We start from the raw sequence: 13040 nt of genomic DNA, 5'->3' as shown, positions 1-13040 counted from the left end.
GGTGACTCATTGCCACACGAGTGGAACGCCCTGCAGAGATAGAAGGTATGGCGTCTCAGCCGTGTGTTTTATCATGTTTTATTGTTGTGAATAATGGTTCCTTTTCTTCTCTTTTATAAAGACGGGTGTATCACAGGAGGGCTTAGGGTTATTCCTGCCTCCTGTCTCTTGCTGAAAAGGTAACTGTGTGTGTGTGGCAAGCTTGGTGTGGCACCTGGAGCTTTTATTAATTGTTTGATTTTGTTTGTTTTGTAGGTGCCAACATCCTCGCATTGCCGTTTTGTTCTGGGTCTTTTATTATTAGTTCTTTTAAAGTTATTTTTATGGATTAATTGTTGTTTCTATTATTTGCCGTCCTTTTACTAATACATATCCGTTGTTGTGTTCCCCTCAGGATACTGATTTTAGCTGCTACCAGCGGTTGGCGTGGAGGCCCCGCAGTGGCGCCAACAGACAGGATTGGGAGTGGTGTGAGGTGGCCCAGCACTGCTTCGTTTGTATTGGTTTTTACCTTCTTTTTGATTATACATAGGTTGCTGTGGTTTTTCTTAAGCTTAATTTATTTGGTTTTAACTGCATGTTGTGTGTTAACGAAGCAGCTTGGGCCCGCACAGTAGTCCCCCTCCACTGTGATAGCCCTACCTGACTGTTGCTGCAGCCAGTAGAGTGGTGCCTCCTCCCCTGCTGCTGTAGGTCAGGGTTGTACCTTGCTTGTATGTGTTTCTTTGTATTGTAATAAACTTTGTGATCCTGAGGGGACCAGTTGCCTCAGCCCATCCTTCTTTACTCAAACAGGATCCCACATCAGTGACTTAAGTGCTCTCGCTACAGAGGGAGAGAGAGAGAGCCATTGTTCTCCCGGTCTGGTTGGACCCCCTTTAAATAGCATTAGCAGAAGAGCTGCAGAGCACGCTCGGTCACATTAGGAATGAGTATGGTAGTTACTGGAAGTAGTTAAGTAGTCCTAAGAATTAGTAAAGTCATGTCTGATGAAGAACTGTACTACACTAGAAAGTTAAAAAAAAAAAGTCTCGTAACATTTGCAGCTCTAAAGGAGTTTTATTTAGCTGGCTGAGGGAAAAATGGCTCTTTGGATTGGAAAGGTTGCACTAAATAAAAAAGAAAGAAAAAACAGATTTAGCAGCAGTTTTCTCTTAAAGCAGCAACAGTTAAAATATTTCTTAATATATACAAAAACAAATATTTATGAGAAAGAAGGATGAAATGTTCAGGATTTACTAACTAAAAGGTAAAATGTCAGCAGGATGAATTTAATGATGTGAAGCTGCTTCCTTCTAAACACAGAAGGAACAATATGTGATGAATATCAGCGTCAGGTGAACAGACAGAAAGCAGGATTAGAATCTTACAGTTTCTAGATGGTGAGGAGAGAGAAATATTCACAATATGCACAATAACTTCCATCCATGCACCTTCACTGCTTCATTATCCAGATTTCTGGCCTGTAATTTCTCTTAATTTTGCATTTCTATGACCACCAAACACAGATAAGACAACAAACAATTAGAGATCAGGTACACAAAGTCCGAAAAAATATGTAAACACAAATTATGGCTTCCCTTCCATCTGACGTGTGAACAAGGACAAACGACTCCTCTACTGAAAGAACACATCTAACGGATCCAAAACTGAAGTTTCAGCTCGCTATGACCAAGATTTACCAAACCAGAGGCAAAAGAGGGCCCAATTTATGCTTCACATTTGTAAAACATGGTCATTAAATGTCTTACCTTTGCTGTCTTGTCTCAAAACTTATATCCACCAGGATAAAACTGAATTTAATTAAAAGAAAAAAAACAATGCATTTCTCATTGTTTGCAGTTTCCCGTCCAAAAACGTTACAATTTTCTGCCCATCTGCATGAGTTTTTACAGACAAAGAGAAACGTTGGTTCTTTTTCTGCTTTCTTAAGTTCCAGACAGAAAACATCTCTTCTTTTTAATAAAAGTAAAAACAAAAAAAAACTGCATTGATGCACAGAAAAAAAAAAAAATAAATAATGGGATTAATTAATTAATGCTTAAATAACATTAACGTGCCCAGTCCTATTTATTCTATTTATTTATTGTTTGTCTATTTGATTTGTTTAGCTGTTCCTCTTCTTTTGTAAGTGTGGTCATTATTGTTGGTTTTACTTGTGTCCATTTGTTACTTTAGAATTGAAAAATAATTTTTTTTTAAAAAATAACATTCATCTCGTGTAGTTTTTATCCATTTTAGATCCTCTACATAAATTGTGAACAGTTTAAAAAGACAGACTGTCAGATTTTAGGAGTGATTTATGATGTCAGTATAACTGAAAACCTTTTACATCAAAGAATGTCTTTCTGTAACAAAAATGTTTATTAATTAAATAAAAAATAAATTATCTTCTTTTTCCAGTCGCCGTATATTTACCAGAAAGTGTCAGATAGTCTGTGAATTGTACTTGCATCAAGTGCATCATGTTTATCAGGTTCAAAATGAGCTGATCTTCCATGAAATGTTAATATGTCTCAGTTTCAACATCTGATTTGCTGTTTGTGTTCTTTTGGTTATAAAATATGGGCTGATGAAAATTACAAATCATTAAATTCTTTTTTAACTAAATTTGACAAAATCTGATTTTTTTTTTTAAATGGGGCTATGTTGCTGCTATATATTGGGTTAAGATGTTTTTTTTTAATGTAAAGTACTTTGTGTTTTAATTACTGTGTATAAAAAATATATGGTACATTAGATTAGTATATAGTTTTTTTTAATACAGTTGTAAACTGTTACAACATCTTAAATTTACAAAAGAAGATGATCACAGAGTGATGTCTCTGGACTTTATCCTGGACACAGATATAATCTTTGTTAATTTGTGATCTCTGGAGCTTGTGCAGCAGATGCATACCGTAGTAGGAACAGCAGTTATAATGGCTGCCGTAGTTCTTCCAAGAAACTCTATGAGACATAAATAGTGCGTGAATTATGAGCCGTGTCATGACCTCAGCCTCTTACATTATGAAGTCTACTTATAACGTCTGGCTACAGGTCTGAGGGAATCTTTCTACAGATCAAACTACGCAGTCATTGCCAGTTTTGTAAGGGGACCACAACCACCCAGTTTAGATTTGTTTTTTTGTTCATTCTGAATTGGATCCAGTTCAGACTCTGATTTCAACAAGTCTTTTCACATTAATTCTGTAGGAGAAAAAAAAAGCTATGTTTGCAAAAGCAATGCTTCTCTTAGACTGAAAGCTGATACGTTGGTTTAATTAGATTTAACAATGTTGTCTCATGTAAAGTATGAAACCAGTGTCTGATTTTAGGTTAAAGTTAAGCAAATAAGTAGGATTAAAAGGTTAGACCTTCAGAAATTGTTTGATTGCTCATTCACACGTGTCTGTTGGTCAGATAAAGTGTAGAATTGGGTTGAGATTGTAGCAATGTATCTGCATCAAAATGCCTGAGTTTTCCCGATTATTTTCCATTGCATAAACAGCTGCGCGGTCCGTGCTCTTTATCAGCAACGTCGCTGCTCTAAGTCCCACCTTATTACCCATTTCAGCTGTTGTGATTGGCTCTACTCTTTTGTTTCTTGCTAACGTGGTTGGTCTGTCCCCACTGTGACTTACTTTGTTAAAGGAGCTAGCGCCTTTCTGGCTGCGTTAGCTTAGCGGTGCTAACAGTGGCTTCAGTCGCAGTAGAAATTTATGGCACAAAAAAATTAGTTTCCAACTGCTGTTGAGTCATTAATAATGGTGATAATAATCATAGTTGTAATAGCTGTTAGGTGACTAAATCAAGCTGCAGAGAGTTCAAAGAGGAGAGGAGAGAAGATGATGATGATGACGGTGAGCTTTAGTACTCAGAGTTGTGACTTGGGCTACATAATTAATTTAAATCTAATAAAAGTCATAATATATCATAATGTAATGTTTACCTGACCTTCAAATAAAATTATACAGACTAGAAATAGATGTTTGTTTAATACAAATCTCTGCAACAATGCATCATTATAACTGTATCAGGTTTTTAAATGCTGACTAATGACAATGAACAGAATTTCTATGCAAATGCAGTCAAAATGATAACAGATTGTCTTTCAGGTTTATTGCAGCTATAAAGATGATGAAGTACTTGGTAGAAATGGTTTATAATTCTATCAGATAACAGGCATATTTGCTGTAATGATTTCATTTTAAGTTAATAAATTTAAGTAGTGTGTGATTAAAGTACATTTCTGTGGTGTTGATGACTACAAACTACGTTTTTCTCTGGACAGTACTGTTGTGAAACAAATATGCCATCAGATGTCTTCAAGTCATAAAATTACAGTAATCATTAAGTAAAACAACTCTTGATTCAGTTTAGACAAATAACAATAAATAACCATATCTTCATCCCTGAATTGAATATTTTTCATTATAAATCTGCTTGTCCAGATGTCCTATCCACTCTATTAAATGATAATGCAAATTAACACCTAAGTGCAACAAGGCACTTCTTCCAGGAATGTCTGTGTCAGAACCAAACCTGCACCCTTGACCAGATACCTGCAGGATAGTGGCCATTGAGGACTGGATCTGGGGCCTGTTCCAGAAAACAAGGTAAGTCTTACCTCCAATTTCCATCAGGTGTGTGTGAGCTGCGTTATGGCTGCACCATGGCTGCCACAGCTCTTCACAACCATTTTAGTCAATGGTTTGGTCTCCACTGGGCGCACTGGGCTGCATGTCAGAAGCATCCCAGAAGCACCTTGTTGTGGCTCCTTGTTCCGCTAAACATACGCACCAAGTCTATTGTTGATGGCGCATGCGTCCAGAATGCATCAAGCTCAGCAGTTCAGAAAGGGGCAGACAGGAAATCAGACATGGGAGCAGTATAAAAGTTTCCAGTAATTTTCACAATAAAAGCCCCCATGCAGATTTGTGCTCGCTGAACCATGTAAATATTATGCCATTAATTGGTAAGGGGGGTCATAGTATTTTTATTTTTTTTTTTAACATGGACTTGAGACGTTCATTCTGGAAGTGGAGAATCACAAGAATCTCTAAGTCTCCTGTGATTTCGTGATCTTGCGGATCCAGCAAGGTGGACTGCACTTGCAGACTCCCCACCGGGAGCATCTGACATCCTCCCAGTGAGGATTGACTCACCGTAGAGGTCTGGAACAAAACCGCAGCGCACACGCACCTGGTGGAAATTGGGGGTCATTCCAAATATGTTGCCATGGTAACTGATTCCATGAAGTGAACCTCCTCGCTAACAGGTTCACCATAAAGAAACCCTGAGTTTCTACCTGTCTCCTCTCACCTGAAGCAGCTGTGAAGCTGAAGATGCTGTGAGAGGAAGCTTTAAGGCCACAGACTGGAATGTCTTCTGCAAACCACATGGAGGTGACATCAATGCCATGACTGAGTGTGTGACAGATTATATCAACTTCTGTGTAGACATCATCACCCCTACAAGAACACTGATGTTCTTCCCCAATAACAAACCCTGGACCATTAGTGTCCTGAAAAAGTAAAACAGAAAGCCTTCAGGGAGCAAGACCTCTGCCTTCACCTCTAGCCTGTCTGTTTCCTGCAGTCAGGGCAGGAAGCATCTAGAACGACTGAACACGCTGCAGGTCCACACGGTCTCACGCTCCCCCTCCTACAATATCACAATTACCTTCTAGCAATCAGTTTTTAAAAAATTTTTATTTAATTTAATTTCATGTTGCACTGGATATTATTTGGCATTAAAGAAATTCATGCCACTTTTGTCAAATAAAAATAAAAACACAGGTAAAAAGTTAAACTACTAAATAAATACTCTCTTATTGGGCAGATACACTACCAGTCACAGGTTTGGACACACTTACTCATTAATAGAAAAGTGTGTCCAAACTTTTGATAGGTAATGTACACCGACCAGACAAGAGCGATGTTTGAACACATTTAACAACATTATCAAATTTGTCCTGCTATGTGCAGCCAAATCAGTGAACCAGCTGACTGACTGCAACAGCTCGCGCTAGTGCTAAGTTGGTCTTTGGTAAAGTGTCATTGATAGCTGAAATCCAGCACCAGATATGTATTTTCATAAGTTACCACATAGTCCTGCAGCTTCACTCACTTTTTATGTTGCAATTTTTCAGTTCTATATTGGTTTTGACTGCTGTCATCATGAAGCTATAAGAACCCACAGAGACCAGTGCTAAGTTTCAATCCATGTCATTTATTTATAAATAAATCTTTTAATTCTTACTTATGGTTCAGAATCAAAACACGTTGCCATTTTTCCGAGGTAAATAAATTATCTGCTGTTCTCACAGTCCCCAGCACTGCATTCATGTAGACCTCTAAAAGGAATGGCAACATTCTCAAATAGGATAAAACAGGATAAAAACATGCATTATAAATAGATTTTAAAAAGAAGAGTAATCATTTTTTAACAAAAGTTGTATACATCCAATATCACAGTCATTTAGATGTAATTTAAAGTCCTCTGTGATCATTTTGACTCACTTTATGCTTAATCTTAGGTACATCTGAGTTAGCTTAGCACCCAAACAGGTTCAAATTGCTCCATGATAAGAAATCTTTCTTCCAGTAGGGGCATCTTTTCTGAAAGCAGGTGTTTTAAGATTGTTTCAATTCCCAGACGTGTGTTGGGGGCGGGCAAAGGGTGATGCTGACACATGAATGCACAAACCAATTTAGAAGATACCGCAGCTTATAAACAAGAGAATATTTTGTCAATTTTTTTTTTTTTTTTTTTTTGTTTGTTTGTTTGTTTGGTTTTGCTTCAAATCCAGCTGTGCAAGTTTGATACAGTATCTGAAGATGATCATCACGATGAACCACTACAACAACGATTACAGCAGGACTATGTTTGGAAAAACATGCTAGTTATCTGCAGCTGTGCAACATTACAGATGATGGTCTTTCAGTTTCCTCACTGTACTTTTCTATAAAGTCCATGTGGTGCAGATGTGGAAGTACTGTAAGATATTAGCTGAGGCAGAAAATATATAGAAAAAAACTACAAATACTTACACACAACCCCTGTCAAGATCAGTGGATTTTTAGTTAATTGGTTTGTTGTTTTGCTGTTCTGTAAATTAAGCTTTGCAAGTTTGAGTTACTTGTGCTTTCTTAATTTCTCAAATTAATATTCAAATGTATCAATATTTTAGCACCAGAGCTACTTAGTTTACTACTTCAGACACACAACAGCAATAGAGCCACCAGAGTTTCCATCAACATGAAACCTTCCACACTGCAGAACTTTGCTTGGTCCGTCTGCCTTTTCTTACAAAAGTGCAAAGCTGTGGAATTCATTACAGTCTGAACTCAGACCATATTTGAGTTTAAAACTTTCACCTCTAAGCTCAAGTCTCGGCTGAAAACAAATCAAAACTGTACCTGTATATAGGAGTTGAGAATTAACTCTGGCTACAGACTCTGTTTGCATGGCATCAGCTAAAGTTAAAGTTTCATAAGCAGCCGCATTGTTAAAGTTTTTAATCAGATTAATCACAACTTAAAAATTAGTTAATCATGATTAATCACCATTTGTGACTATGCCTGAAATCTGTTCGTTTTTTACCGCATTGTATCAGCAGAAAAAATCAATGCTCACTTGGGTTTTTCTTTACTTTTTTAAAATTAGATGATTGCTTTAATTATACTAATCAGTTCAATATAACATAAAATCAAGGCTTTTGATAAATATATCTAATTTGTGCCACCCATTCCCTGGTCAGTGCCCCTGCCTGGCTCCCTATCTAAACATTTGTAGACCCGCCCCTGCACAGCTGAAGCATAAATACTTTCTACCACCTGTTAACTAGTCTGTTAGAGAAGAAAGCTCTACTTTAAAGTCATTTAGCAGATGCTTTTCTTCAGAGCAACTTATACCTGAAGGTGGTTAGGCTGTAGCGTTAAGGGTTTTGCCTGATGACCCATGGCCTGGGAGACCATTCAAACTCAGGTCTCCCACCTGTTCACATTTTCTTCGACAACATTCATGGCCACTAAATGATCAGACCTGTGTCTCCAACATCTGCACAGCCCCAATGATTTAGAGAAGATGTCCCCTTGCTTCCTTTTGCTGTTATACTCTCACTACATATCTGAATCTGATCTGTCTCCACAGATGTGTGCATGGCTGTCTGATGACTAGTAGATTTTACAGCTGTTTCTCTGGTAAACCTCATTAATACTGAAAGGTTTTATAAAATAAAGGCAAACAACCGAAATAGTTAGTTATCAACATTTGTCTTTCTTCAACTTCAGATAGTGACACCTGATTGACATAAGACTGACAAATGTAGCATGCTAATGCTAGCGTATCCAAAGAATACATTTGGGTAAATATGTGCCTGTGTGAACCATGAACTACTAGTTTCCTCCTTCTCCTTCTCTATCTATCTATCTATCTATCTATCTATCTATCTATCTATCTATCTATCTATCTATCTATCTATCTATCTATCTATCATCTCAGTCATCTGACTTTTCTTTGGACCTATCCAGTCAAAACGGTGAGAGACTAAGGTATCAGAGGGAGGCAAAGAAACACAGCCCAGAAACGTACCAATCAGAGGATATAACACATCAGCCACAGTCCCAGCTTGCAAAGTCTTAAAGTCCAGCAGAGTAGCGAGCAAGGTGTGATCAGCTGAGCAGGCATTAACAGATTTGAGAGCACACTGGTCACCGTAACGTGTTTATTGGTCTGGATTTGTGCACATGGTGGGTTGTCAAAAACAAGCTTCTTTCTTCCAAACTACAGTTCTTGAGTTGGTTTATATGAACACATTATTATAAATTGGACTAATGTGGATCATATAATGGATTTGTTTTAACTGGATTATAATTAGACAACAATAAATTTGTGAAGGTGCCTTGAGATTACTTTGTGAATTAGCGCTATAAATCCATCCATCCATCCATCCATCCATCCATCCATCCATCCATCCATCCATCCATCCACTTTCAGATTCTGGGTCACACATAAATCTGGTACAGCTAAATCTGAGGTGAAGTCATGATAGAAAACAACATATTTTTGGCTAAACGTTACTTACATAGTGGGGTGTGCACATTCACATTATTGAGCCATCTCTTAACACAACTTGAGGAATTCAGCCAATTAGAAGACATTTTTTTCCAAATCTTTGAAGCCATTTTTAGGAAGAAGCTTCCCCTAAGCGATTGTTGATAGAAAACTAAAGTACACCTACCCAAGATCAAGCATAACCCAGGTCTCCTTACTAAGTAAACAAGACTGACGTAGCTTACTGTGTCTTTCATTAACCAAAGGCAGGTGGAGTGAAAATAAAGCAACCATGCTTTAAACTTGATATTCTTCCTAAAATAGTTAGTGGTTTGCTTCCCCATTTTACTATAACCAGGTTCCCATGGAAGAAAATCCAAACTGAATCCAGACTGAATTTTGATTTAGGAGCAGTCGCTGATTAAACAGCTACTCCTGAACCTGCTCCACTCAAGTCAGTCTGTTTGAATTAATTACGTAGCAGCGTGGATCTTTTGTTTAGTAGTTCACTTGTTTTCTTTTGAACTTCCTACAAAATCTAATTCCACAAACAGATTAATAATGTGAGTCACAAGTAGCTGACTGATAACACACTGATCTTATTTGTTAAACCTCAGTTATGGTTTTTAAAAGATTTCCCAGTATTTCATGGTCATGGTTAGTGCTCATACTTTGAGTATGATTGATTGTTCCTGATTGTTTTCTACAGATTTATCACAGTGAGAAACAATCAGACGGTTGGAAAACTCTCCTCTTCGTTACATAAAATGATCTGTAAAACAAGTCCATGAGATTTAGTGACATCTAGCGACCACATTTAAATATTCCCTCCATCACGCTCTCAACATGTAGAAGAAACTGATGGTTACAGAAATTATTGAAAGCTCCTGAAGAGATGTAAAGAAATCTGTTCTCATCAGAAACTGATTGCTGAAGTTGGCTGGTTTACAAAGAACAACACAAAACACAACTTTCAGTCTGAAAACAAATCATCTGAAAAACATATTTCAACCAAAACTTCAGAAAATGTTCTTCCTCACACATCAGGAGGGAACGTTCCTTCCTAAGAACCATTGTTTCTGCAGTGAAGAGCAGCTACATCAGCTGATATCCTCATTATTTCCTTTAGCACCAGTCAGACAGACCAGTTAAATTTAGAAACTTAAAGCAAAGCAATTCATGCATTAACTCCACAAATTAACTATTTAATTGAGACATTCATTAATTTAAACAAAACATCTCCACATACGACCTGTAACAATGTGTCTTGTAAGACTTGGACTCTGGACAGATCGGGTCTCTGGTTCTGTCAGATCATTTGTCTCCTTCTCTGACTTTCATGTTATTCTGTGTATTTGTTGACACTCACCCCGAACTTTCCATGGAAGATGACATCTCGTAGGAAATGTGGAGTGTGCTGCTCAGATGTTGAAGTCAGATTAATTTCTTGTTCCTCGGTCATGGTGCCTGTAGAGAGTTTTCAAAGGGAATAGTCCAGTGTGTGTTCTACGCTTCTCTGTGTGTGTCTCCCATTGAATAAAGGGCTATTCCTGACGTTAACTGCCCTTCGGCTGCCTCTGCTTTTTTTTTCTTGGATCTTCCCTCTTTCCTGTTTCTGTAAAGCTCTGATCAGTGTCTGTCTGCAGAGTGGAGTCCTGAACTGTGCCTTCAGCCTTGTTACTTGAGAAGCAGTCTGCAAGCCAAGATCTAAACTTAGACAACGATAAAACTTTGAACACAAAGTGCCCTCCCTCACTTTCTGTGTATTCACTCAACACTGATGGAAGATCAGCAGCCTCCATGTCCAGCTGACATCCCTCTGAGTCTCACTGAGGGGTCACATGTCATGTGAAATAAGTATGTTACATGTGAATGACATGTCAGCATGACTCAGGAACTGAAAACACTTCCCGTCACTAACAGCAAGTGTGTTTTTACTGAGTGTTACAAAACAGAAAGCTACAAACTAAAATCAGTCTGAGATTCAGCACATGAAATATATGAAAATATGAAACAAGAAAACAATAAAACAGAAAATTTAGAAAAATGGAAATGTCAAAATATGAAAAAAAAAATTAACAAAACCTGAATATACAGTATTATCATCCGGTTTGGCAGTAATGGTCCGGGAATGCAAATTTTTGGAGGGCCGTACAATGGTACCTCAGAAGCTGATAGGCAAGCTGTTTCCTATTGGTTTGGACTATAACGTCTTAAGATAAGATAATCCTCTATTTGTCCCTCAGTGGGGAAATGTTGGGGCTACAGCAGCAAAGGTGAAGGTGCAAAAAGAAAAACAGCATTATAGAGATCAGAACAAAAAAACTGTACAGAACAAAAACTATATAAAAAGTCTATATAAGAAGAAAAATCTATATAGAAGTCTATATATAAAAAAAGCATATATTCAAAATGAGTTTACATTATTGCATAGTGTTGACATTGCACGTCTGTGTGTGTTATTAGTTTTCCGTTGTGGCTGTGTGGCTACTGACAGCAGCAGGAAGGAAGGACCTGCGGTATCTCTCCTTCACACCGCAGGTTAAGCAGCCTGTCACTGAAGGAGCTGCTCAGTGTTGTTAAATAGTCTCCATCAGAGACGAAAACTTAGCCATCATTCTCCTCTCCGTCACCACCTCCACCGGATCAAGGGGGCATCCCAGGACAGAGCTGACCTTCTTAACCAGTTTGTTGAGTCTCTTCCTGTCAGCAGACGAGATGCTGCTCCCACAGAAGAACACACCATTACAGATGGCTGATGCCACCACAGAGTCAAAAAAAAAAAAGATCTCAGCAGTGTCCCTTGCTGGTGCCAGAGGAGAATCCATCACCAGCTCTTTGGTTTTCCCTGCATTGATCTGGAGGCGGTTCTGCTGGCACCAGCACACAAAACCCTGGATCAGTGGTCTGTACTCTCTGTCGTCTCCACCTGCGATGAGGCTGATGACTGCAGTCATCTGAGAACTTTTGTAGGTGGCAGTTTGCTGAATTGTGTGTGAAGTTGCAGTGTAGACAGGGGTGTCGCCTGGCCTGGGCATTCCCGGCTCTAGCCCCGAACATTTCACATCAAGCCCGAATGTTTTTTCATCCCAGAAGGAATAAATTTACATTCCCTCAGCCGCCTTATGACTTTAAAGAAGATGGGAGTTTTGTAATTTCCTGGCTTATGTGAATGCAACACAGGTACAATAATATGACCAGTAACAAAAATGGACATCAGACGTTTTTTTATTTAGAGAAGAGAGACAACTCTTCGGTTGTGGTCGCTGCCAATAGGCAGCAAGACTCTGGCCAACACAAGAAACAGGTAAACTACTAATTTAAACCCTGTATGTCTCAAAATTAAATGAACATTAGGCAGATCATTCATGACTGTACTTGATACTTCAAAGGTTAAGCTAGCTGTACTAAACTGTTAGCCCTGCCCTCTTCTGTTCTACACATCTACATTAAATCCAGTGGTGAAGTCCACGTATTTTGCTGGTATATCCGCTGCTGTGAGTGTGTGTGTGTGTTTGTGTGTGTGCGAGCACGTGCATGCGTTTGTGTTGTAGTAGATGTAAACAGCTTTCCCATCAGTGTTGGATGTTTGGTTTCTAGATGCTGCTTTAGTTTAAATATAGATAAATAAAGAACAGCTTTATTATACTTTTATTTACTGATGTTTTTGTTCACCTCCAGGTCACTGGCTGGTCAGTAGTTAAAGAGTTTTAATGAGTGTTTTACATTTTATGTTGCTTACAATACGTTTATATTTGGAATACAAAACCAGTCTTTCATGGTCTCACCTTTGTGTGGGTGTTTATGTATTAATGGGGTTGGTGGTTCTTGTATGTGTGTGTTGCTCCAGGACAGGGGTGTTCGAGACTGGGAAGGAAAAATCAAAGTATACCACTAGTTTAAACTAAGCTATACTACTGAAAAAGTAATAATGGTAAAGATGGAAAACAGCAAGTGAAAGAAGGAAATAAGGGAAATGACGGAAGGAAAACAAGTGAAGC

At 38.3% G+C, this 13040-nt stretch overlaps 1 protein-coding gene across 2 annotated transcripts in view; it reads right to left on the bottom strand.

Moving 5' to 3' along the window:
• The window catches only part of LOC121647403 (anoctamin-1-like), a 70887-nt gene extending 60196 nt beyond the window's left edge, over window positions 1–10691 (bottom strand). For both annotated transcript variants that reach the window (XM_041996781.1, XM_041996782.1), the window contains exon 1: window positions 10409–10691. In XM_041996781.1, coding sequence (XP_041852715.1) covers window positions 10409–10501 — 93 coding nt within the window. In that variant the 5' untranslated portion in view covers window positions 10502–10691. The remainder of the gene's footprint in view (window positions 1–10408) is intronic.
• Between the last annotated feature and the right edge of the window lie 2349 nt (window positions 10692–13040).

This window comes from Melanotaenia boesemani, chromosome 10, assembly GCF_017639745.1.
Source record: "Melanotaenia boesemani isolate fMelBoe1 chromosome 10, fMelBoe1.pri, whole genome shotgun sequence".
Lineage (NCBI taxonomy): Eukaryota > Metazoa > Chordata > Actinopteri > Atheriniformes > Melanotaeniidae > Melanotaenia > Melanotaenia boesemani.
This window is presented reverse-complemented; position numbering and strand designations above follow the sequence as displayed.